This window comes from Ranitomeya variabilis, chromosome 7, assembly GCF_051348905.1.
Source record: "Ranitomeya variabilis isolate aRanVar5 chromosome 7, aRanVar5.hap1, whole genome shotgun sequence".
In the NCBI taxonomy this organism is placed as follows: domain Eukaryota; kingdom Metazoa; phylum Chordata; class Amphibia; order Anura; family Dendrobatidae; genus Ranitomeya; species Ranitomeya variabilis.
In genome coordinates, this window is record NC_135238.1 from 204,168,019 (window position 1) to 204,194,506 (window position 26,488).

Consider the following 26,488-nt stretch of genomic DNA (forward strand, 5'->3'; position numbering starts at 1 on the left):
AGAGAATGCCAAGAGTGCGCAAAGCAGTCATCAAAGCAAAAGGTGGCTACTTTGAAGAGCCTAGAATTTCAGTTTCACACTTTTATATAATTCCACATGTGTTAATTCATAGTTTTGATTCCTTCAGTGTGAATGCACAATTTTCATAGTCATGAAAATACAGAAGAATCTTTAAATGAGGTGTGTCCAAACTTTTAGTCTGTACTGTATACATCAGTATGCTAATCTCAATGCGTTTCCCCTTTAAGAGGTTCATCGGGAGTAAAATATATTAAACACTGTACTTAAAAGTTGATTCTCAGATCCAGGCACCACATGGCACATGGGGATGATGTCCACAGGAGTCATGTACTCTCCCGATTCGGTCCAGCTGGTCATGGTGAGACGCCTTTTACCCTTTTTTGATCCAAATACTGTTAACTAAGTCCCCTATTTTATTTAAATGTACTATTACTATTCACTTATTACAGGGTATTTGTTCCTTTTGTTTTTAGCTTGGATTCTGGCTGTCCAATCGGGAGGCTGCAAAACATGCTTTAGAAAAAAAAAAAAAAACTATTCCAAAATACTTACAAAAACTCTTCAAGACTGCTTCAAGAAACAAAAGCAGGAATTTCCCTAAAGCAATTTCCACTTGAAAACTTCATTATTATGCCTCAAAAAACACGGTGTGCACATATCCAGAAGGGAACCTGTAATGAAGAGTTAGGCCTCCACATGGGATAACAACGGGTTCAAAATTGCATCCGTCTATATTCTGGCAGTAAAGGAACTTTGAATGCTGTGTATGCGAATGCTTGTCCAGAGTCAAAGGATTCGAGGTCCATCCCCAGCAGCAACTGGCAGATGTGCGGTGGAAGGCAAGGTGTACGTCAGAGGCCTCTAGATGTGGCTGATAATCGGAGCAAACAGACCCGAAAAGGCTTGCCCATACACGAAACGGCCGTCGTCTCACCAGCCGCACCTGCTCTTCCTCTCTCCCTGACCGTTTCAAAAGACTTCCAATAAATGTGTGATTTTACATGGTGAGGGACGCTTTCTTTCCCATTTTGTCTTGCAAATTTTGTTTTCCCTGTGATGGGAACTTTTTCAGCAAAGCACCACTTTTTTCACGGCCTTACTATTACCATTACTGCTAGCTCCATTTTAATCAACATTGACAGTGCCGAGGAATTTCCTTTGCTCTAGAAGTGTGACACCTAATGGTTAAATGCATGGTTAAAAAATATATGTGTCCTCTTTTAATACTACAAACCCTTTTTTGCTTTAAAGAGACTTTCCTTGCCTAGCCCCGCTACATCTCATCTGTCTCCACCATTCTGCAGGAGAACACTTGACAGGCTCTGCCGAGTAACAAAAGAAAACACTTAAAACATTTGCAACTCATCTTACATCATGGTTTCCTCTTTGTCTAAAGTGTTTACTTCTTTCCTTTGTAAACGGTTTATCTTGTCTTTTATAAGAGGAGCAAAAGGTCCCAGTACTATGGAAGTACATCAATGAGACATTATTCCTGTTCTCTCAAATACAAGACTGCTGCAAGATAATCAATACAGTTTAAACAAAAGCTGGATTTGCTTTGTACAAGTTTATGTAAAATTGCATGCAAATAAAATAAACACTACCTGATCTTTTCTTAAAAAAAAAAATAATGTCCCCAAACGTTATTAACCTGCAGATATGAGGTTATTCTGCAGGTTAATAGTATTACAAAACTGTGCAGCCATCTTACTGAAAGTGTGGCTATGGCTCGGGTCACACTTACGAGTGTGATGCAAGAAACTTGCGCAAGTCTCTCGCATCAATACCCGGCACTGTCGCTGCCACTCGGGAACGGAGTGTGCGGCTGCATAGAAACACATGCAGCCGCATGCGCTGGTCCTGAGTGCCGGCGGCAGTGCCGGGTATTGATGCGAGAGTTTCTCACATCACACACGCAAGTGTGACCCCGACCTAAGGGTAGAAAATGAACTTTTTTCCTCGCGGGAGCCGCCTGCTTTGAATCATAGAGGCGTGTCCGGCGCAGCTACAGTCATTGCTTAGGCTACTTTCACACATCAGGTTTTTTGCATCAGGCACAGTCCGGCGAATGTTGGAGAAACGGATCTGGCGCAGTTTGTGAAAAACTGATGTGATGGATCTGTTTTTTTTTTACGGATGTGACTAGCATATCCAGATAATTGGATAAAAAAAAATTTGGAGCATGCTCAGTTTAAAAAAACAGAATCCGGCGCTGGAATCCGTCATCTTCCGGCTCCCATAGGCTTCCATTCTAGCAAACAACTGAATTTGGCGGGACAGGTTTGCGGTCATATGGGCGGGGTTTTCGGGTGTTTGATTCACCCTTTACTTGCCCGCTGGTTCATGCTGGCCGCAATATTGGAGTGAAGTTCATGCTGTGTCCTCCGTAGTACATGCCTACGCAAGGCAATCTTGCCTTGCGCACGCGCAGCATGCTTTGCCCAACTGCGGGCAAAGCTGAAAAGCATTAGTGGGCATGCGCCGGCGCACTATGTCCCGGAACACAGCAAAATACTTCCGGGACATAGTGCGCCGGTGCATGCGCACTAATGCTTTTCAGCTTTGCCCGCAGCTGAGCAAAGCATACTGCGCGTGCGCAAGGCAAGATTGCCTTGCGTAGGCATGTACTACGGAGGACACAGCATGAACTTCACTCCAATATTGCGGCCAGCATGAGCCAGCGGGCAAGTAAAGGGTGAATCAAACACCCGAAAACCCCGCCCATATAACCGCAAACCTGTCCCGCCAAATTCAGGTGACAGGTTCCCTTTAAGGTTTTAATTGTACCTCAGGGTATATATACCATAAGGTTCCGAGTTTTGTCTTTTCATAAATATAAAAATTGACATGTACCTTGAATTTTTCTAAACTTCATCTCTTTTAAGGCTATATGTTTTCCCACCTGTATTAGCAACAGGGCCTATTAAGGATAGATTGGGATAGCCGTCGCAGAATGGGGGTGCCAAAAAAACGTATCTTTTAGGGTGCCAACCTCCACAGCCAGGTAGGAGTCATATAGGGATGACTCAGGGACTATTAGGTATTTCTTAGAGTATCAGTCTATGTATTGTTTATCATTTGGTGTTCTTCTGAACACGGTTTTTGTCTTCACACTGTTAATAATAATTCCCAGCATCGCCTTAATATTATTAAGGACATACTGGGAGTTGTAGATTCATGCGATACAAATGTTTATGGGGGTGATTTGATATTACAATTGATCGTTGTACTAATCTTGGTTCTGGTATTTAAGTACTGTTGGTTCTGGTCATGTACTCATATACTGATGGAGGTTCTGGTGACATATTCATATACTGATGTTGGTTCTAGTGACATATTCATCTACTGATTATGTTCTGGTGATATGTTTATTTACTGATGATATTTCTGGTGCCATATTCATGTACTATTGATGGCTCTGGTGCTCTAATTTTGTACTGATGATTATTTTGGTTTCATATTCATGTACTGATGATGTTCTGGTGATATATTTATTTACTGATAATGTTTCTGGTGCCATATTCATGCACTATTGCTGGCTCTGGTGCTCTAATTTTGTACTGATGATTATTTTGGTTTCATATTCATGATGATGATTATATCACCAGAATCATCATCACTACATGAATACAGCATCTGAACAACCATCACTACATGAATATCTCACAAGAACCATCAACACTTGTGTGCAAGCTGTATTTGTTTTTGCGTACATTATGCAACAGTCTGAGGTACCCCTTTATGTATAATGAGTTTCTGTTTATTTTCCATTGGGATATTTGCCAAATGCTGGACACCTAAATTGAAAACAAACGGCCCCAATTATACTTACACTTTATTAGTTTCCATAACTATCCTTAGATTCTAGATTTAAAATAAAAGGACATCAGGGATGAATATTGCTATTTTTACCCTGTATTGTGTAAATGGTCTGCAAAAAAATGATTGATTCTGTATCTAACTTTGAAATTGCACTCCCTGTTAAGTCACATCCCTAAAGTACACCACTTTCTTTTACTTTTGATTACTTTTTTTGTGAAAAAGGTTACAACTTTAGTGGAACTGGTCATCAGAGCTTGCTATCTAACCCATTGGAGGGGAAGTGGGGATGTGTATTAGGGGTCCTGTTTCCTTTGTCTCTGAGTTAATTTTTTGCTTTGCGGTGGGGGGCGCCATTAGCTTCATCTGCCTAGAGCACCAAAATACTTTGTCCCGCCTCTGACTGTAGCCACCGTGGGGCACGCCTCTGACTGAAATCAGGAGGCTCCAGGAGAAGTAAACTTCATTTTCTCCCAGGAGCCAGGCTTTCAGTATGTAGCCAGACAACTTTGGAACACTGCCAACCTGTAGATTAATGCTACTGCTGCAGGTAAATTTGGGGACATAATATATTCTCCTTTAAACCACTGACAGATGAAGTGAATAAGATTGAACATCACATTAAAATTGCAGCTGATACCTGTAGAAGCAAGTGAACAATCAGTTCATGAAGTTGATGTGTTGGTAGCAGGAAAAATGGGCAAGCGTAATGGTGTAAGTAACTTTGACAAGGACCAACTTGTTATAGTTAGTTGACGGGGTGTCAAAGGACTGTCAAGGCAGCAGGTCTTGCTGGGTGCTCCTGATAAGCAAGTGATTAGTACCTCTTAAAAGTAATTTAAGGAAGAACAGCCAGTGGACTGCCAAAGGGCATCCAACTTGCAGGCATAAAAACCTACTATTAATACATTGGTGCTAGATAACAGAGGACATGTTCCAAGGTCTTGTGGCATTCAAGCCTCCATGAGTCTGAGCTATTTGAGGGTAACCTCCATTGACCGCACAGCACATGCATAGACCGATAAGTGCACATGCACTATGTGAAAGAGAGCTTCAGCCTCCCAATGGACGTGACCTGACAAATGACGAGACGTACATTAGGGGAAGCTTAAGTAGGAAAAAAATCATGTGCACAGTGGTGTATGGAATGTGAATGAGAACATATCCAGAAACGGAGAACAAACACCAAATGGGAATGCCGGATCTGTGAAAATATGATTAAGGGTGCAGTCAGATGGCCATATAAATTAGAGCGAGATCGGAACACAGTGCACGGACTGGCCGGCGGTTCTCTCGACAGGTGTAACGGCTGCATAGAAATACATAAAGCTGTCGCGGTCAGGTAGTGAGAGCCGAGCACTGCGTTCCGATCTTGCTCCGATTTAGACAGCCGTCTGACTGCACCCTAATAATGTAAAATACAAAAATGCACGCCATTAAAAAAACCTTAGTTTAATAAGACAACAACAAAAAAAATGATGTGCAACGTAGGAGCAAGCGAACAAAAAAATTACAATTATTCCAGTTAACCGATGTACATTGTCTTATTTTCTTAATTGTTAATCCTGGCACATGTCCAACCAGTTACAAATGCTAGTTTTCCCTCTAAGCTAAATTTTCTATTGGGACCAATGAAGCAAGCTGGAGAAAAAAAAACAAAACAAAACTGTGAGGCTAAAGATAATGTATTCCAGGCATAAATCAAGCATGCAAAGATAAAAGACGTAACTGTAGGGAAACACTCATCTAAAAACCCCATAGGGAGAGTGTGTGAAAATATCACTTTTCTTAAGCCAAGTATTAAAGGATCCAATGCTACTTGTGTAGAATTATGTGCACAGACGGGACACGGGGTTTGTTTCTGTGTTTTGTCTTTTTTTATAATATGACAATGTTTAAGCTGCTTTGTGATTTATTTGGATAAATGAAATATTTTCAGAGAAAACGTACATTCTCAATTAACCTAACATACCTTCACTACTGCGACCGATCAATAATTCCAGCTTGTATCATTTTTTGATTGCACTAAGTGTTATCCTCCTTTGATGGTTTCAGTGGATATTATTAGTATAATCTTAAAAATGTAGATTCTCGGGATCTGAAAATTCACAGTAGAATCATGTCAAAACAAACCAAATACAATGGGCATCACCTGTCAATCTGTCTTTGGCAGAAATATGACAATTGAAATGTGTGCCATATTTATGATTGTATTTTGTCATATTCCCCAAATATACAAGTAAAAGGAGGGTGCTGCCAGATAGCCGTCCCCTTGCAATTATTTAGATAGAAGTATACCTCCCATTCATACAGCGATGCCACCAGTTCCAGGGGCATTGTAATGAAATGAGTGGGCCCTAAATCTACCACCGATGATAAAACTAAAGGTGCGTGTACAATGTGTGACCCACGGCCCTTGAATGACTGCCACTCAGTTACACGTTTGCCTTTAGATGTTCATTTAATAGCCTGTTTAGAGAGGATCACCGAACTTCCATAGTGCACAGAATGATCGAGAAAGGATTGTTCCATGCACATAGACTGACCATTGTTCTCGAAAGCACATAGACACATGAGAGTGTGCTACCGAGAACAATGATTTTTTTTTTAAGCAGGCTTAATCATTTCACCCAACGAACGAGTGTTTTGCTCATTTGCCAAGTGATTGCCAGTCTGCTTACGCTGGACGATTATTAGGAAAAAAAGTGTTCCAGGAAGGCTCGTTCATGATAATTGGCCTGTGTAAATGCATCCTTACTACTTGAGTTCTGTTCTACACTGACATTTATCCTATTGTACCTACATATGTATCCATCCAAAAATCTTCTGGTAAAGTCTATTAATGGCTAAATGATTTGAAAAACAAAATTGCAAAACCTTTAAAAAGGAACCATCCTATAGAACACTTATACATAGAATTATAACTCTAGAATTATTAACTATTAACTATAGAACATTTATATATAGAACTATAACTCTAGAATTATTAACTATAGAACATCCTATAGAACATTTATATATAGAACTATAACTAGAATTATTAACTATAGAACATCCTATAGAATAGTTTTTACTTCCTCACTGCACTTCAATGACTCTTGGAAACCCATAAGTGAAGTCCTACCAATCAACTTAAAACTAGAATTCTTTTGAAATATAACCTAATATTTAGACAATCCATAACGGGTGAGGAAGCCATGTGAACTGAAACTGATATGGCTGGAGATTTCACATATAAAATCAACTGGAATTTCTACTTCTCTTTCCTATCTTATCGTTCACAACCAACCATTGAACCATGGAGAACCATTTCCCAAAAGTTAGTTTATTATCTTCTCTCTTGACGAACCTCATTTGTGTGTTAACCAGGACTGTGGAAGAATGAAGGAAGGAAGGAAGGAAGGAAGGATAAATGTGCTGAGACATTCTTGAAAATAATCTGTTGCCGTCAATCAGGATGATAAAGATGAAACGAGGGAGGACATTTTGGCAAGACAATGATCTCCAATACACAGCCAAGGAAACTGGTTTCAGAGAAAGAAAATAAAGCTGCTATAATGGGCCAGCTAATCGCCAGACCCAAATCCTATCGAAAATTTATGGAAGGATCTAAAGCTCACAGTTCATAGAAGGAGCCCACAGGACCTTTAGTATTAGAAGAGTGTGAGGAAGAATAGGCCAAAATCACACCTGAGCAATGCCTGCAACTAGTTTCTCCATACAGGAGGCGTCGTGAAGCTGTCATCACCAACAGAGGCATTTATACTAAGCATTAAATACATTTCAGTAAGTGTGTTCAATACTTTTTCCCTGTGTCATTTCTCATTATTACACATAACTTAATTTATTGACATCTGGTTTGATGTCTTTGCCTGTGTGGACTGGATGGGTTGTTATGGACATCTGGTGAGAATTTCATGTCTATAGCACCTTTACTTAGAAAACTGGTGACGTGTTCAATACTTATTTCACCCACTGTAGATATCTCCTTTGAGAAACATGCCTTGAAAATATTTCTCAAGTACTGATCCATTTTAGTGATCAGGACAACGTATTATTATGACCTAACAAAGGGACCAGTATGGTCTTGAAATGTATTTAAAAAAAAATTATATATGTGCTTCACTGCCGCCTGGCGCCCTTTGTATACCACCTTGATTTAACGATTTGCAATAAAATATACATTATAGTAAGGCCAGTAAATGGAATAAAATAAAATACACATGCTGCCAATCGCAGTCATCTAGAGGAGAGATCTTCGAAATACAAGGCTATAAATGACCCGGTAATACACAGTGTTAGAGGCAGATGTGCTGCGGCATTGTATTTACGTACTCAACAACAAAATACATGGAGAAGAAGACTACAGCTATCTGTTGTGTGCGCGCTTTGTTGTTGCTGATCGCAGGTCAATGTAGTCTTTGAATAATTCTATACATTCTGCACACAGAAAAGGCAGATTTGCTAATAGCGTGGAGAGAAAAAAAATATTGCATTTTGGAGATAATGTGCAGCTTATGACCTAGAAAATCTAAAAAGCACTACATGAAATGTTCTGAGTGAAAAGCGCAAAGGCAAGTTCAAGCTCACAGCCTGGTCACTGCTGTGCTGAAAGTTTCTCACACAGCTAACGCCAGGGGAATAAAGCCCCTTTACTTACACATGACGTCTGGAAAATGTCAGCGCTCCAACTGGCAAAAGCAACATTCCACTTTGCTTATTACACTTTATAAAGAAAATATCAGAATTTATCTTAAGACATCTAAATCAAAACCAGAAGCCTCGGACTCTGCTCAGAATCTTTAGCCTTTTTTTTTTTTTTTTTAAGAACAAAATAATCTGAGGCTGCAAATCAAGAGCAATTTGTCTTTTTTTATCTGTCTGACTGATAAGTCACATTCTGATATGATGTTCCTGAAAACAACACCACTTACCTGAAAAAATATATATATATATATATACATACACACACAGTATATATACATATATATACATATATACACACAGTATATATATATATATATATATATATATATATGTATATATATATATATATATATATATATATATATATATAGTAGAGACCAAAAGTTTGGACACACCTCTTCATTTAAAGATTTTTGAAAATGTAATTGAAAATGAAAATTGTACATTCACGCCGAAGGCATCAAAACTATCAATTAACACATGTGGAATTATATACTTAACAAAAAAGTGTGAAACAACTGAAATTACAGGGGTCGGACAAAATAATGGAAACACCTGGAAACATCATCAAAAGTTAGTTTAATATGGTGTAGGTCCACCTTTTGCAGCGATTACAGCCTCAATTCTCCGAGGTATGGATTCATACAAGGTGTGAATTGCTTCCAAAAGAATTTTAGCCCATTCTGCAGTTCAAACACTCTCCAGTTCTTTGAGCGACGATGGCGGCGGAAATCGACATCTAACTTGAATCTCTAAAATCGACCATAAATGCTCAATAATGTTGAGGTCTGGGGATTGTGGGGGCCAGATGAGATGCTGAACTTCATTAGAATGTTCCTCGTGCCATGCTTTAACGATTCTAACTGTATGAACTGGTGCATTATCATCCTGAAAGATGGCGTTCCCCTCCGAGAACAGTGCTTGAACCATTGGATGCACTTGGTCGGCCAAAATGCCTAAATAATCTCAGCTGTAAATTCTTCCATGAAGGGATATCATTGGCCCGGAGAATCTCCACAAAATAGCACCCAAGATCATCACAGAACCTCCACCATGTTTTACGGTTGGGAGAAGGCAGTCTGGATGGAATGCTTCTTTCGGCTGTCTCCAAACGTACACCTGGCCGGAGGTCGGAAATAGGGTAAACGATGATTCGTCTGAGAATATCACGTTTCCACTGCTCGAGGGACCAATTCTGGAGGTTTCTACACCACTCAAAACGCTTGGAAACATTTGTCATTGAGAGCAGCGGTTTTCTAATTGCAGCTCTTCCGTGGAATCCAGATTTGTGCAGTTCCCGACGAACAGTTTTCGTGGAAACTGGGTTCTGTAGGTGTTCATTGAGCTCAGCAGTGATTTTCAGAGCCGTGGTCTTGCGATCCTCTCTCACAATTCGCTTTAGAGTCAGACGGTCTCTCTCAGTCAACTTTGACTTTCGGCCGGACCTGTGCTTTGCTGCAGACGTTTTTCCTTCTCTTTCAAACGCAGTCATTACTTTGGAGACAGTACCTCTTGACAAGCCAAGCATTCGGGCACTTTCTGTTACACTAGCACCTGCCATACGAGCACCAACAATTTGGCCTCGTTGAAAATCCGAGAGGTCTGCCATTGGTATCAGGTTCTCATCAATGTTCTTACAATTATGCAAAACAAACAGTTAATTTACATACACATATCACGTAACACAGATAATCAACTACAAAACATTACCATATGCCACGGTTTGCATGTTTATCACGTGTTCGAAGATTATGATGCCAAAACGTTAGGGGTTTCCATTATTTTGTCCAACCCCTGTATGTCTTATATTCTAGGTTCTTCAAAGTAGCCACCTTTTGCTTTGATGACTGCTTTGCACACTCTTGGCATTCTCTTGATGAGCTTCAAGAGGTAGTCACCGGGAATGGTCTTCCAACAATCTTGAAGGAGTTCCCAGAGATGCTTAGCACTTGTTGGCCCTTTTGCCTTCACTCCACGGTCCAGCTCACCCCAAACCATGTTGATTGGGTTCAGGTCTGGTGACTGTGGAGGCCAGGTCATCTGGCGTAGCACCCCATCACTCTCCCTCTTGGTTAAATAGCCCTTACACAGCCTGGAGGTGTGTTTGGGGTCATTGTCCTGTTGAAAAATAAATGATGGTCCAACTAAACGCAAACTGGATGGAATAGCATGCCACTGCAAGATGCTGTGGTAGCCATGCTGGTTCAGTATGCCTTCAATTTTTAATAAATCCCCAACAGTGTCACCAGCAAAGCACCCCCACACCATCACACCTCCTCCTCTTCACAGTGGGAACCAGGCATGTAGAGTCCATCCGTTCACCTTTTCTGCGTCGCAAAGACACGGTGGTTGGAACCAAAGATCTCAAATTTGGACTCATCTAACCAAAGCACAGATTTCCACTGGTCTAATGTCCATTCCTTGTGTTCTTTAGCCCAGACAAGTCTCTTCTGCGTGTTGCCTGTCCTTAGCAGTGGTTTCCTAGCAGCTATTTTACCATGAAGGCCTGCTGCACAAAGTCTCCTCTTAACAGTTGTTGTAGAGATGTGTCTGCTGCTAGAACTCTGTGTGGCATTGACCTGGTCTCTAATCTGAGCTGCTGTTAACCTGCGATCTCTGAGGCTGGTGACTCAGATAAACTTATCCTCAGAAGCAGAGGTGACTCTTGGTCTTCCTTTCCTGGGACAGTCCTCATGTGAGCCAGTTTCTTTGTAGCGCTTGATGGTTTTGCCACTGCACTTGGGGACACTTTCAAAGCTTTCACAATTTTTCGGACTGACTGACCTCCATTTCTTAAAGTAATGATGGCCACTCAGCTGTGTATCCACCAGACTTCTGCACAACACAACTGATGGTCCCAACCCCATTTATAAGGCAAGAAATCCCACTTATTAAACCTGAAAGGGCACACCTGTGAAGTGAAAACCATTCCCGGTGACTACGTCTTGAAGCTCATCAAGAGAATGCCAAGAGTGTGCAAAGAAGTCATCAAAGCAAAAGGTGGCTACTTTGAAGAACCTAGAACATAAAACATAATTTCAGTTGTTTCACACTTTTTTGTTAAGTATATAATTCCACATGTTAATTCATAGTTTTGATGCCCTCAGTGTGAATGTACAATTTTCAGTCATCAAAATACAGAAAAACCTGTAAATGAGGTGTGTCCAAACTTTTGGTCTGTACTGTACTGTATATATATATATATATATATATATATATATATATATATATATACATATATATACACACACACACACACACACACACATACCTACGTATATATTCACTCACATACTACTAGGTAACTATATATGTGAGGATGACCACAACAGCCTTCAAATAAAAATCTGTCAGCAGTTTTTTACTACCTCGTCTGACAGGAGCATGATGTTGGGACAGAGACCCTGATTCCAATGATGTACTGCTTAATTTAATAGTTGCAGCGGTTGTGATAGAATCATAGTTTTTACATGTAGCAGAGCTCAGAAAGCTAACCCTACCGTCACTAGGCTATATATGTACATTGTCTATTGACAGAAAGCTGCTAATCAAAGGAGGCGTGGTCAGACCAGGGCTCGCGTAGACTGTAGTCCAGACATTGATAATCTCCTAGTGATAAAACCATTCATTGTATGGAAACAACATCACACAGCCTGATAAGTGACACCTAGATGAAATCTATATGTCTCAGGCCCGAACTTATGCTGTCCTCAGATTATATGTCAACAACCTGCTGACAAATTTCCTTTAATCCGTGGAACAGAAAAAAAAAATCTAAATGTTCATTTGAATTTTGTTGTATGTTTGAAAAAAAGCAAAACAGTCGTTTTTATTTTTACTAATAAATCTAATGACTGAAATTCACTGAGTAAAGTAAATTGGATCAAATAGCTCTTAAAGGGGTTGTCCAGTGTTAAGCTACAAGTCTGCAGTCACTCTATGGAACAAATTTATCACAATTAAAAAAAATAAATATATTGAACATAAAAACCTGATTTATTTTCTGGTGGCACAAGACCTTTAAAGAAATTAGAAGGGGCAGAAAAAGACCCAAAATACGAAGGGCCGGCACAATATTGCATTGTAGCTGACTAGTTATCTTCAACAAGAACTATTGTCTGCGACCGTCCTTATGCCACAATGTATCAACACACAATTAAAAAATAGAACATTAAAGTAAACAGCGCACCACAAGCTGACAGCATGGGAATGACTATAGGGAACACAATACATGAAAGCTGTACATATATTAAACAGTGACACTTTAATTTTACTTGGCACGCAGACTGAACCATTACTTCTCTGTCTACTTCTAACAGCTGTCCCCAGATCTCATACCTCTGCTAAATTGTTTTAGGAAAAGTGTACAGCGAAAAAGCAATTGCTTTAGGAAATATGACTATCCAGCTCACGTGCTCATTTCACACAAAGCACTCCTTCTCAGCAGGTCCAGACCAAGTCTTCGCATAGTGATAGAGGAAAAAGGTGTTTATGTATGCAGCAATGGAAACATAGATCACTTATGACACAAAGCAATAAGCACTCCTTAAAATACACTCCGTCACTGCCAATCACAGGGGCGCAAGCTACATAAGCCAAAGAATGGAGTGTGAAGTGTAGAGGGCTTAACCCCAACAGCAAATAATCACAGCAATAAATAACCAGACAAACAATTACACATGGCTAACAGATACCCATCTCACAACCCTGCTGGAGGAACTGCACTAAGTCCTGCCAGATTCATATGTGAATTGATTTTGGATGCAAAACAAATAAATTACATCCATGTAGAATGACTTAAGACAGGGTTCAGATGAGCATATGAAAAATCGTCAATTTGTAATTAAGAATTTTCATCTCTATATTATTAGGACTCCAAATAGGAACCCGAGAGTGGAGTCTCTGGGTCGTGGCTCCAGAGGCCCCGAGGGCGAGCGGGTCAGATGGAACCACCCCCTATACAGGGAGCGTTAGGGGCAGGCCCAAGGGGGATGGAGTCACAACAGCTGGAGCCAAAGGGGCGACTACAGGCAGGACAAGAGAAGAGACTGGGGTATGGACGGAGTGGATAGGAACAGGGAACAACTGGAAACGGGAATATGGGAGACAAGAGGAACCAGGAGAACCAGTGACTGACAGCGGCACGATGCTGCAAAAGAGAAAATGAAAATAGTAAAGACTGGCAGATAGGGGCGGAACTGGAGGACAAGACAATACACCGGACTGGCACAGCAGAGGAAAGGAAGGCACAGCTGGGAAACAGGGCAGGCACGGCAGAGTCACAAGCAGGCACGGCAGAGATACAGGGCAGGCACAGCAGAGACACAGGGCAGGCACAGCAGAGACACAGGGCAGGCACAGCAGAGACACAGGGCAGGCACAGCAGAGACACCGGGCAGACACAGCAGGGCAGGCACGGCAGAGACACAGGGCAGGCACGGCAGAGACACAGGGCAGGCACAGCAGAGACACAGGGCAGGCACAGCAGAGACACAGGGCAGGCACAGCAGAGGAAAGGAAGGCACAGCTGGGAAACAGGGCAGGCACGGCAGAGTCACAAGCAGGCACGGCAGAGATACAGGGCAGGCACAGCAGAGACACAGGGCAGGCACAGCAGAGACACAGGGCAGGCACAGCAGAGACACAGGGCAGGCACAGCAGAGACACAGGGCAGGCACAGCAGGGCAGGCACGGCAGAGACACAGGGCAGGCACGGCAGAGACACAGGGCAGGCACAGCAGAGACACAGGGCAGGCACAGCAGAGACACAGGGCAGGCACAGCAGAGACACAGGGCAGGCACAGCAGAGACACAGGGCAGGCACAGCAGAGACACAGGGCAGGCACAGCAGAGACACAGGGCAGGCACAACAGACACAGGGCAGGCACAGCAGAGACACAGGGCAGGCACAGCAGAGACACAGGGCAGGCACAGCAGAGACACAAGCAGGTACGGCAGAGACACAGGGCAGGCACAGCAGAGACACAGGGTAGGAACAGCAGAGACACAAGCAGGTACGGCAGAGACACAGGGCAGGCACAGCAGAGACACAGGGCAGGCACAGCAGAGACACAAGCAGGTACGGCAGAGACACAAGCAGGTACGGCAGAGACACAGGGCAGGCACAGCAGAGACACAGGGTAGGAACAGCAGAGACACAAGCAGGTACGGCAGAGACACAGGGCAGGCACAGCAGAGACACAGGGCAGGCACAGCAGAGACACAAGCAGGTACGGCAGAGACACAAGCAGGTACGGCAGAGACACAGGGCAGGCACAGCAGAGACACAGGGTAGGAACAGCAGAGACAGGGCAGGCACAGCAGAGACACAGGGCAGGCACAGCAGAGACACAAGCGGTACGGCAGAGACACAGGGCAGGCACAGCAGGGACACAGGGCAGGCACAGCAGGGACACAGGGCAGGCACACAGGGCAGGCACAGCAGAGACGCAAGGAAGGCACAGCAGAGACACAGGGCAGGCACAGCAGAGACACAAGCAGGTACGGCAGAGACACAGGGCAGGCACAGCAGGGACACAGGGCAGGCACAGCAGAGACACAGGGCAGGCACAGCAGAGACACAGGGAGCCTGAGGATGAGAGAGCGCGCTAGCAAGGATGCTAGCGTATCACCATAGAAGCACAGGCGTCTTACCTCAGAAGACGCCGGGAAGAAATACCCAGTGGGCACCGCCATGATGGGGCGGAGCCATTGGGTCACGACCTCCCAGGAAACCCAGCGGCAGAGGAGGCGTGACCACGCATGCGCGAACCGCCGACGCATCCAGAGAAGTCAAGCGAGGAGCAGCGAGGGACCACGTCGGGAACGTGCCAAGGGATGGAGGAAGGAAGGTAAATATCCGAGGCCGGGACATATATCGTCTCTGTGTCATCTATACAGTGGATTTAAAAAAAAAAAAAAAAGTCTATGCACCCCTGTTAAATGCCATGTTTCAGAAGAAACTTTTTTCCACCTTCAATGTCACCAATAATCTGCACAATTCAACTGAATTTTTTTGTGGAAAAAGAAAAATGAAGAACTAAAATAATGTGGTTGCATAAATATGCACACCCTTAAACTAATACTTTTGTTGAAATACCCTTTGAATTTATGATAGACTTCTGCCCCAAAAGACAGAAGTCTATCAGCATGGCACATGTAGAATTGGCAATCTTTGCCCACTATTCCTTGCAGTAGCTCCAAATCTGTCAGATTGCAAAGGTCATCACCTGTGTATAGCGCCCTCTTTAGGTCACACGTAGATTTCCTATTAACAGGTCTGGGCTTTGGCTGGACCATTCCAAAAGTTTAATCTTGTGGCAAAGCCATTCTTTTGTTAATTTGGAGGTGTACTTATGGTCGTTGCCATGCTGAAAGGTGAAATTCCTCTTCATCAACAGATTTTCAGCAGAGGCCTAAAGATTTTGTTGCAAAATTGAGCAATATTTCCCTCCAGCTGCTGAAAAACAGTCCCAAAGCAAAATGCTGCCTCCACCATGCTCCACTGTGGGTATGGTGATCTTTTGTTGTTGCTCAGTGTTGGCTTTGAGTCAAACATACCTTCAGGAATTCTGGCTAAAAAGTTCAACCTTGGTCTCATCAAACCATAATACATTGTCACACCTACTTTTAGCATGTATATTTCAGCAAAATATTGCCGGACTTATATCATTTTCTTTGTACAAGTTTAAAGAGTAAATTATTCTTTTACAAGACCAAGTACAGTGTCCTATGTTAATGAAGCACTCCCATCAAAGTTTTTATCCTCTGAATATTTTGTAGTCATCATATTATATAGCACGTTGTACTTACAATTGCTCATTTTGCCTTTCTACCCAGCTAATTCTTATCTTTTTTTCTGCTCTATTTAGAAACAGAAAGTCTTGTGTCCCTGCAGAAATCATTCCTTTCTTCAACTCTGGACCCAATGGCTCCCCCCTCCCCGGGACTTTTGCAGTGACCTAGTAAGGGAAAATTGACCTCCTGTTTCCACATAGAGCTTAGAAGGAATCAGCTAGTCTGTTTTGAATCAGATGAGGTCATAGACCTAATGGAAAAGAGAAGAATTATGTGGGTTGAATTACAAAATGAGCAATTTAAAGTACACATATATATTACTGTATATTTGCAATGTATATGTAAAAAACATATGCAATATGGATGCTTCATATTGGATCCTTTATTTTTTGCACACCTATAGACTTAAATGGGCAAGTCTGAGCCAAAAAAAAGGAAGAGACTAGCGCATATTTTGATTTGTTTCACCACAATCGCCCATCTGAACAGCCCCATTCAATAGCATTGCTCCATCTGCTATTCAATTCAACACAGTATAAATAAATAAAATTATTATTTGTACTGGGAGAAATATTGGACAGGGAGATCTCAATCAAACTTCCTTTAGTAGGGGTGGGCAATACATTGTAGTTGAACTCTGCAGTCATTCTATGTCCACTCTGCCATCACACACCATCTGCACATTTTATTCCGTGTTTTATGGCTTTATCTCCTTATTTATGGCTAAAATGTAATCTGTGCTGTCCTCTATCTTGATTCACCCTAAAATGGACTCTGCATTCCATTCTTTTGCTTTTCTACAGGCTATTATAGTCGCTCCTGATTGGTTATGCTACAACATGTGATGTTATAGCTGCTTGGCATTATGGGAAAGCCCACCCCGTCTTTCCAGAGGTCATGTGATCCATTTCTGGCGGATGCAATCTACTAAAATGTGTAAAATATTGGCGGTCATTTTAAGTGCCTTATACAAAGAAAACTGCAAACTGAATTCATCAGCTTCAGCGAATTCCTAAAAATGAATTGCAAATTGGATTCGTCTATCTGTACAAAATTTCACGTGCACAGACAATTATTGAATTGCATTCTTTGCTCGTTAGTAGCACATGATGTAAAATGTTTAAAACATGGAATTTTGTATCCTAAAAGTAAAACGAGGCTTGTTCCTGGTTATGAACAATTCAAGGAATATATCACAGGCTTTGCCCAATAGTAATATTTAATTAGCGTGAATAGAAGCAACATCAATGACTAAATCAGTCCTCATATTTACACAGCAGATACATTATAGTGGTTGCTAATGTCTTTTTTTTCTAGAAGTTGCACTTTTTGCAAAATTAAAAGAGACACAAATGTTATAAAATTAAAAAAAACCCTATACATTTATAACCTTTTCAGCCTCTGCTGCGCCTACTGGCATTACGGGCATCATGGCTCAGCAGCAATGAGTTACTTCAGCATTACAACATAATTATAATGATTGGCTACAGTCAACAAGACCACCAAGGACCGCTGAGACATTTAAGGGGTTGTTCAGGTTTGGGATTCAAGTCTGCAGTTCCTCTTTGTGACTGCATACTTGTGAATCCTCACAGTGCGCACACTGTGTGCTGTCAGGATTCACCAGTGCTGGGAGCAAGGAATCATATAACTGCAAATATGCGATTTGCATTCTTCTGGTCACATTCCAACTAGATGTGTCCGGCCTTGCTCAATTCACTAGTATGGAGCGAGGCCGCGCACGTCTAGTCGGCACTTCAACGCATATATGCAAATCATAAAATTATGGTCATGCGCCTGTAACGGAAACCTAAAGCGAAAAAAAAGGAACTGGAGTGCAAGTTGGTATGGATGCAAAATAGGAGCATGTTCACACTGGGTTTTTTCTGTTTGTTGGCCAGTGTGAACATGCTCCTATTCTGCATGCACACCCTCTTGTACTCCAGCTCATTTTTTTCAGATTAGCTTTAGATTTCTGGGTTTAGTGCAGGTAAGGGTGCGGCCTCCCTTCCTTTGAGATGGATAATACATTTACAAACCTCCTCACTAGCTGTGTGTCCATGTTTGGCACCCGATTCTGCTCAGCCCTTATTCACATAGGACATCACTATGACCCAGGGTAAAGTTTTAATATTAGAGGTTAGGACCATCCCGAATTTGGGTACACCTTGACGTTGGTGGGATGGCTTTTACACTTTTTTTTTTTAACGATAAGGTATTTACTAAGTACCCAATGTTATTTATATGCACTAATTCTTTTATTTATTTACTTACTTAGTATATATGTTCATTTTGTTGCTGTCTTGGGCTTTGTATGGAGAATCCGGACAGTGTGCGTGCTGTCAGGATTCACAAGTCACATAGAGTGACTGCTAACTTGAACCCCCAAGCCTAGACAACCCCTTTAACATTGGATCATTGGGGGATTTTTTTTTTTACATAATAACATTAGTGGCTCTTTTATTTCAGAAACTGTACAACCCCTTTGACACAGCTATGACAATTGTTGGCAGTCTTAATCAGTTGTGTTTATTGACCACTGTCCACTATATCTGGGCTTGGAAGAAATACTAAGATTTGGGTAAAAATAATGGTCGTAGCTTTAGAAGTTTGGATGACTTCAAGAATGTGAGAAGAGAACGCCATCATAAATCGTGTAATATTACAGAACCATTCTATGCGCCCTAGAGACTAGAAAATGGCCAAGCAATTTACCCTGTACACAAGCCCTGTTATACCACACAGAGTTCTTAAAGAAGACAGCAGGGGTTGTGTACCTCATTCAACAATGTGGGGGGCGACAGTCAAAAAGGTCAACAAAAATAACTTCCAAACACAATATCTATCGCATATACAGTATATCATCATCCATCTATCTGTCGTCTATCCATTTTAGTAAACAAGAGTCATTTTTACTGTTGGATGATATATAACATAGCAAACTGCACTTCAGGTTATATTATTATAGCGCCATGCCATACACATTAGCGTACATTACTGACATAAAGGGAAGTGGTAGAACATGTCAAATTCAATCTGGGGACACCATGGTGTAGAGAAGGACACGATGAGCAGAATGGTGCATTACTTTGCTGGAAAAGATTCCGTATAACTTGTATTTTATTCCTTGAAATCCCTGGTGTGTGTATTCATACGAGTCCAGTGGGTGGTCCTACGAGTGATTGACCACTAGAAAGCCCGCCAATCACCGAGTAGGACCGCCCACAGGACTCATATGAATACATATTATTCGAGCACGCCAAAGTTAGCACCCGAGCATAACACCTTATCTGAGCACGTTCGCTTATCAGTGTTATCACTAGTAGTAACATAAAAAAAAAGGCTGGAACATTTTCTAAAATTATTAAATAACTTAGGTTTTTAGATGCCCGTGCTTTCAGGAAGAGTTTTCTGCAGGCTCCTTATCATCAGAGACAGGATTACAAGGGCAGGTGACATGTCTATAGACAGCTGATAACATGGAAACCACCAATCACAATAAGTGATGTCACAGCTCCACCTCCCTTCACAATAATATTTGCACACGCTCTTTAGATGCTTCAGTACAAAGGATAGGGTCTGAGTCAGTCTATTGCTGCTAAAGTACATGCTGATTTCCTGAAACACTAAGTATGAGCCTTCATTAGCACCGGTGGCCAATGTAAAAATTGTAAGATTTCTCATTTTCAGTATAGTCACTTTATGCAGTCGTAAAGTGACTGCAGACTGGAGCCCCAAGCCTGGACAGCCCCGCTACCGATTTTCTGCAAAATATGTGGATAAGATTCTGGGGAAATCTCATCCACAATTCAGTTAGTGTAATATTCAGAGTTTCTACATGTAGCGTCATAGAGAAAAATCTGCAGCATATACAGCCCGAGAGACGATACCATTAACAGTTGCAAAATATATATATTTAAAAAAAAAAAAAACAACATTGCCGATGAAGTTACTTGTATTCCATGCACACAGCTTTTCCAGCACAAAGCAATAATCCCATGATGACAATTAATGAGTTTCTATCATTGAATTCTGTTGGTGATGCATGAAACTTTCCATTCCAGATGAACGTCAAGAATTGATGACTGGAGCAACCAACATGGAAAATCAAGGTTTCGAAAGAAACCGTAAATAATGGAGGCATCTCAGGAAGATACGTGTGACACACAATAAAGAGGAGGTGAGGCAGAATGAAAAAGCTAAATCGGGAGATTATAAACCCACTTGAAATCAAAATGACTCAATTGATTGTCAAGAGCTGGTGTAAACTCAAGGGTGAAGGGAAGATAAAAGGAAACCCAAAAAGAGGGGTCAGGTAGAGAGCGCATGAAGGAAGAGGAGAGAGGGGCGAATGCAGGGAAGAGAAATGCAGGCAAAATGGGATTAAAAGGTCAAGAGAGCAAGTTGTAGGGGCTTGATCACAATCGGAGAGCATAGATTTTTAGACTGGCAGGTGAATATAATCTGAAAGCAAGAAGTGACTGGGTATAATTGGGCCAGCTTTGTTAAACTGTACTAAGACGCTTCATTGTGTCCATCGCTGAATGAGTAAATCAGGTTCTATTTTCTTCTACTCAAAAGGAAAGGAAAAAAAAATGTTAAGTAGACAAGAAAAATATTCTAAAACACAAAAACAGCAAAGGGGCTGATGAAGAAAATGTATTCCTGCCTGTCATTAAATGGAGTGAATAAAAAAATTGTTAAAGTTCGTGATATAAAGTGAGAGAGCAAGAAAAAGTAGCTGAAATGTTTAGGACGTAAAGTCTACATATTAACCAGCATTTAAAGGGGTTGTCCTTTCCAAGAAGATCCCTTTCTGATAAAAAAGCCACAGGCACAGGACAAGTAGCTGACTTTACATTGAGAAGGTGGTATCACATGACCCCATTGTTACATTTAATGTTCATGTTTTATCTGTATTTTTTTTTTTACAGTGTGACCCGCGTAAAGTCATAAAAGAATTTGGGGGGCATTTCAACTTCACAATCTTTTTTTTCCCGTTTATTGCCGATTCCCTCTGTAACTTGGGCTGCCAGATTACCTCCAGTTACAGGGAAAATCCAGCCTCCTTCCTGCACTGTAGAACTAATCTGGGTCTGTTAAGACCCAACAATCCCTCTTCCCAGGTACTATATGCCCCAACTGCACATAGAAGAAATTGGTGGTCTATGGTATGAATACAAAAACTAGAGCCACAATTGACATGAAGGTTCAATACTAGGATCACCCGCAAGGAGCTATAGCGAAAATACTCTAGTTTGAAATGGTTAGATATCCACTATGGCCAAATGAGGAACCCAAAAAGCATGAAGTGTAAGCTGTAACTTGCTCTGTGCACATACAAATGTGAAAAACAGTTTCATCAGTGTTTTGGATCACATCTCCATAAGTGTTTGCTCCATGTTTCAGTTGTTACGATCAGTGTTTGATAGTGTGTCCATTTTGTACAATCAGTGTTTGGGCTTGTGTTTCCATTTTTTTTTTTTTTTTTACAGTGTTTGGCTTGTGTGTCCATTTTTACCATCAGTGTTTCATTTGTTTTTCTCGTATGAAAACTCCCCTCAAAAAACTAATAGAGATTTCTCAGCTTTGCAGTGAAAAACAAACACTGGGAAGTATGTACGATGCCATCAGTATGCTGTCCTGAGTTTTTCACGAACCCATTAAACTTATATGGTTGAGATATATCTGTGACTAGAACAAAAAAAATTGGATACTTCCTGGCTTGTTTCTTTTTCTGTGGACACTCATTCTGCAAAAAAAAGTCATGCTCGTGTGCTAACAAGGTGTCTTCGGCATGCTCGAAAAACATGTTCGAGTCCCCGCGGCTGCATGTCACGCTGCAGTTCGACAGCCGCAACATATGCAGGGATGTCCTAACAAACAGGAACTCCCCGCATGTGTTGTGGCTGTCTAACAGCCACGAGACATGCAGCTGCGGGAAATCGAACATATTTTTGAAGCACACCGAATTCACTCGGTTAGTACGCGAGCATGCTCGGACAACACATTATTCGAGCACATACGCTCATCACTAACCTTTACTTTCTCATTTTTTCACCTGCACATGCAAACTATAAGGAGAAGAATTCAGTGTGAGGATCTATGGAAGTGCGGTAGCGCGAAACGGCCATCGTCTGTCTCTGTCCACGTTCTCCCTGCTGTACTCTGCACATGTCTTAATAAAGGATCGTTGTTTTTCAGGACCGGTGAGTGCACTTCCATTTTTTTCTATTACGGACTATAAGGAGAAGAATGTTCGCTACTTTTATTGTTCATCCCCATGTAGTTTCATATCCTTGGCAGCACATCTCTGTTTACTTAGAACATCAACAATTAATTTCCGCTATGCATAAAGGTTATGATCAGTTGACCAACAAGCGTTTGCTTGATTCTTGGCTGATTGCTTGGCATGGTTGCACTAGACAACGATTGATAATGACTGTATTAATGTCTGTTGTCCTATCATCTGTCCGAGTGAAAGAGTCTTTACTTATTCTTCCCCTTTTGACTTATGTCCGGTGCTCCGCTTTAACTAGAGTATAGAAATTGCTCCCGGTCTTAACGTTTCGTCTCGCACCCAGAGCATAATATGTGACCCGTGACAATGACAAGGTGCTTAGGCAGTATCTATAATAATACATGCTGATTTGTTTTCGGAGGTATCTATTTATTTAGCATGAAGCTGGAATTAAGAAATGTGATAACTCCTTATTAACTCGTAAGCAGTTAATTACTTTAGCAAAGAAGATAAACTGTTCCTATGCTTACTAAACAAGAGGTTACATTGTATTATCACATGTCATTGCCTCACAGTTCATTAGTGACTGTTTCACAAACACGATCTTCAGATTTATATTTTGTTACTGCCTGACAATCACATTAGCATAGCTTAATAAATTATCCTATGATTACAGCTGATGTCCTCCACCTTACCTTATAATCTAAGAGTAAAACATTGGTTGGGAGATCACAGAATCGTCGGCGTACAATGAAATCGTGGTTTTCATTATGTAAATTTGCTGTGGAGTTTGACATGATTAAAATGGGTCAAAAGTATTCTCTTTATTAATCATTTAGGCAGCCAGGAAGGAAAGAGAAGGGAGAAAGTAAGGCGCGATTCTCGGAATGTAAGAAAATGTTTCCTAATTAGCGACTGAGATCACTGACGCAAAGTAAATCGACCGTTATATGTGCACCACAAAAACAATTTGCATGTAAATTGGTGTCCATTAGGAGGAAAGAAGACGACTATGGAGAGGAGGTGACGGCCTATTGTACAGTACAAGGCAATGATCGGACGGATCGTAGCGGCCAAGTAGTGGAGAAGTTCGGATTTCTTTAAAAAAAGAATTATTAAGTAATTCTGACATGGATTTGCTAAGTAATTACAACAATCTCAACAGTATAAGATTTATTTGTTAAGGTACACAGTTTGTGTTGTGAAATCTTGAGACAAATATGCTTTAACCCCTTAATGACAGCCAATACGTCTTTTAACTGACCTGAGATATAAGAGAATAGCCTCCCCATACAGGTGACAATCCAGCAGCTGTCGGCCGTACACTATAGCTGACAACTTGCTGTGTTTGCACCGTCCATATCTGTTTAACCCCTTAGATGCTGCTGTCAATTGTGACTACATCACTATAAATGGTTAACAGAGTGTGGCTTCTCCCTCCCTATCCCAATTGGTACCCTCAGATCATGATTTTGTGATCCTGATGTTTGCCATGGCAATTCATGACCAAATAGCGGCCTTACAGTCTGACGGCTGTTGTAACCTATTCAGAAGTTAGCGGCATTTAGGTGGTAAAAATACACATTTTCATTTCAGTCATACCACTTTGCATTAATTCCTGAAAAGCACCTGAAGGGTTAATTATCTACCCGACAGATGTTTTCAATAGGTCAGTGGGTGCGGTTTTTAAAATTGTAAAACTTTTGGGGGTTTCCCAATATATGGGACCCCTAAAGTCACTTCAAACATGGATAAGTACTTAAAAAAATAAATTTTGTAAATTTCCTTGAAAAAAATGAACAATTGCTGCTACATTTTTAAACCTCCTAAAATGCTAACAAAAACAGGGCAGACAGAAGTGCGCCTGCACCGGAGCGCGATGGAGAACACTGAGTGGGTGACCTAGGACACGTCATCCACATGAAGGCGGGAAGGAGAATGGTGATAGTAGGAAGAGAGGAGGCGCCGGACCAAGACCAGAGGCGTCCATAAGACCGTTCCTGGGGGTATAATAAAAGCTCTTTTTTGTACCATGCAGGGGGCATTCGGGACGTACATAGAGCATTCTAGTATTCTGTAAAAGACGGGTTATAGCGCCTTTATATATATATATATGTCATTAGTTTGGGGTATAAAATCCTGATGACGGGTTCTCTTTAAAGTTAAGTGTGCTATATTCTACTGTAGGTGAAACTAATGTTAATGTGAATAAGTGATATTGGAGCGCCCCCACACCGCCGCAGGGCCGAGGGGTACCCGGAGCCGGGCCTCTAGGTCTCAGTCCTGGGGTTGTCACGGTGGCTAGACCCGGTCCGTGGCCCTGTCTGTCAGTGGGGGACGTCCGGTGCAATAAGTGGTGTAGTAACGGTGTAGCGGTGCAGTTGTGGGGTGCAGGTCGCGGTAAATAACGAGGACACCAGGTTGCAGTCTCTTTACCTCTTTACTGAAGCTCTCTGGGTCCTCAGTCCAGAATACGGCTCACCAGGCTGCGCAAGTCCGGCCGGTCCAATGGCACTTCCAGAGCTCTCCTTGCAGGTGGAAATCGGTGCCTTCCTTCTAGCGCTATGTGTTGCAGTCCTTCCCTGCTGTGCTTACGGAAAGTACCCCACAACTGTTGTGTCTGTTTCTCGTGTTCCCTCACAACAACTTAATTCGCAATGATCTTCCTCGTCCCTCCAGATACTATGGTAGGAACGCACCCGTATGACGGGGAGGCTCGGAGATCTTCCGGGACTCTATCTGCGCCCCTCTCCTGTTGGTACCCCCCTTTGCCTTCCTGGGTGATGCGTGAGACAGTCCGCCTCAAGCTAACTGCCCTGCCGTAGGTCTGAGGTATGGCTTGAAACTCTTTACCTCCTCGGCGTTCCGGCCACCGGTAGTGCGCCTCAGTAAGGTGCTGCCTCTTTCAGCACAACCCTCACTGGTATCTCCTTTCGCTTGATTTCGTTTCTCACTCAGCACAATCTATCTCGCTTCTAGTCCTTTCTTGAGTCCCGCCGCTTCCAGGAGCCTGCGCGGACCCGTTACGTTCTTTCAATGCCAAGCCTCTGCCAGGATCCCACCCCTGGCAGAGACCCTACAGTCTCTCCCTTCACAACACCCCCTGCCACAGGGTGTTGCTCCGTTCAATCCCGTCAGCGTTCTCTCTAACTTCCTGCCTGACCCCCAGTTTACCCACTATGGTGGGGAGTGGCCTAATGAATAGCACCCTTAGCTCCCCCCGGAGGCCCAGCTGTGAAATGTATTGGTGACTGTGATACTTGCTCAGAGAACTCCTTCAGTGCCATCGAACGCACCATGGCCCCCCTTAGTGGCTGAGCCATGATACTGCAACGACCAGGACTCTGGGGCGCTGCACTCCCCCCTGGTTAAACACAGTACTCCGGGACTGGGAAGAAAAACAACAATACAGGTTAGCAAAAAGACATACAATTTTGTTGAGTGCAAATAACAGTAAGTATACTTAAGTAGGCTTCCCTTTATGGGAGGTGAGGACACTTTTAACGTTACAAACATAATCAACATTATAAATTACAGAGCATAAATAACTTCTGTTACCCAACCGGGTATTCTACTTAGTGCAATTTTTGGAACAATAACTTAACATTGCCTTTAAGAAACTCACACTCTTAGTCTATCAAAGGCCTTCCTATAATCACATTATAAGGCATTTCAACTTTACATTCTCCTTCTTGTGAACCTGCAGGACCGCCTGTCCCTACGGCACCAGGCCTACTGCCTCTCCTTTCTTCTACAGGACCGCCCTGTTCAGCCAGGGCCTACTGCCTTTCGCTACTATACACAGTATAGACATAACATTCCTTTCATTTAAAGAACTCTGAGCCCGCTCTACTCGGCTCCTTTAAGGACTCACTCTCTAACCCCTACGGGTTCACTCTCTGT

General features: G+C 42.1%; 1 protein-coding gene across 4 annotated transcripts in view; it reads right to left on the minus strand.

The window, feature by feature from the left end:
• Positions 1-26,488, minus strand: part of METAP1D (methionyl aminopeptidase type 1D, mitochondrial) — a 217,926-nt gene that overhangs the window by 156,397 nt on the left and 35,041 nt on the right. The window contains exon 1 of one of the 4 annotated variants that reach the window (XM_077272699.1): positions 16,360-16,461. The exons of 2 other annotated variants lie outside the window; for them this stretch is intronic. In XM_077272699.1, the coding sequence (XP_077128814.1) occupies positions 16,360-16,369 (10 nt within the window). In that variant the 5' untranslated portion in view covers positions 16,370-16,461. Of the gene's footprint in view, positions 1-5,812; positions 5,939-16,359; positions 16,462-26,488 lie in introns of those variants that run through there. One more of the 4 variants, XM_077272702.1, reaches the window with a different exon arrangement.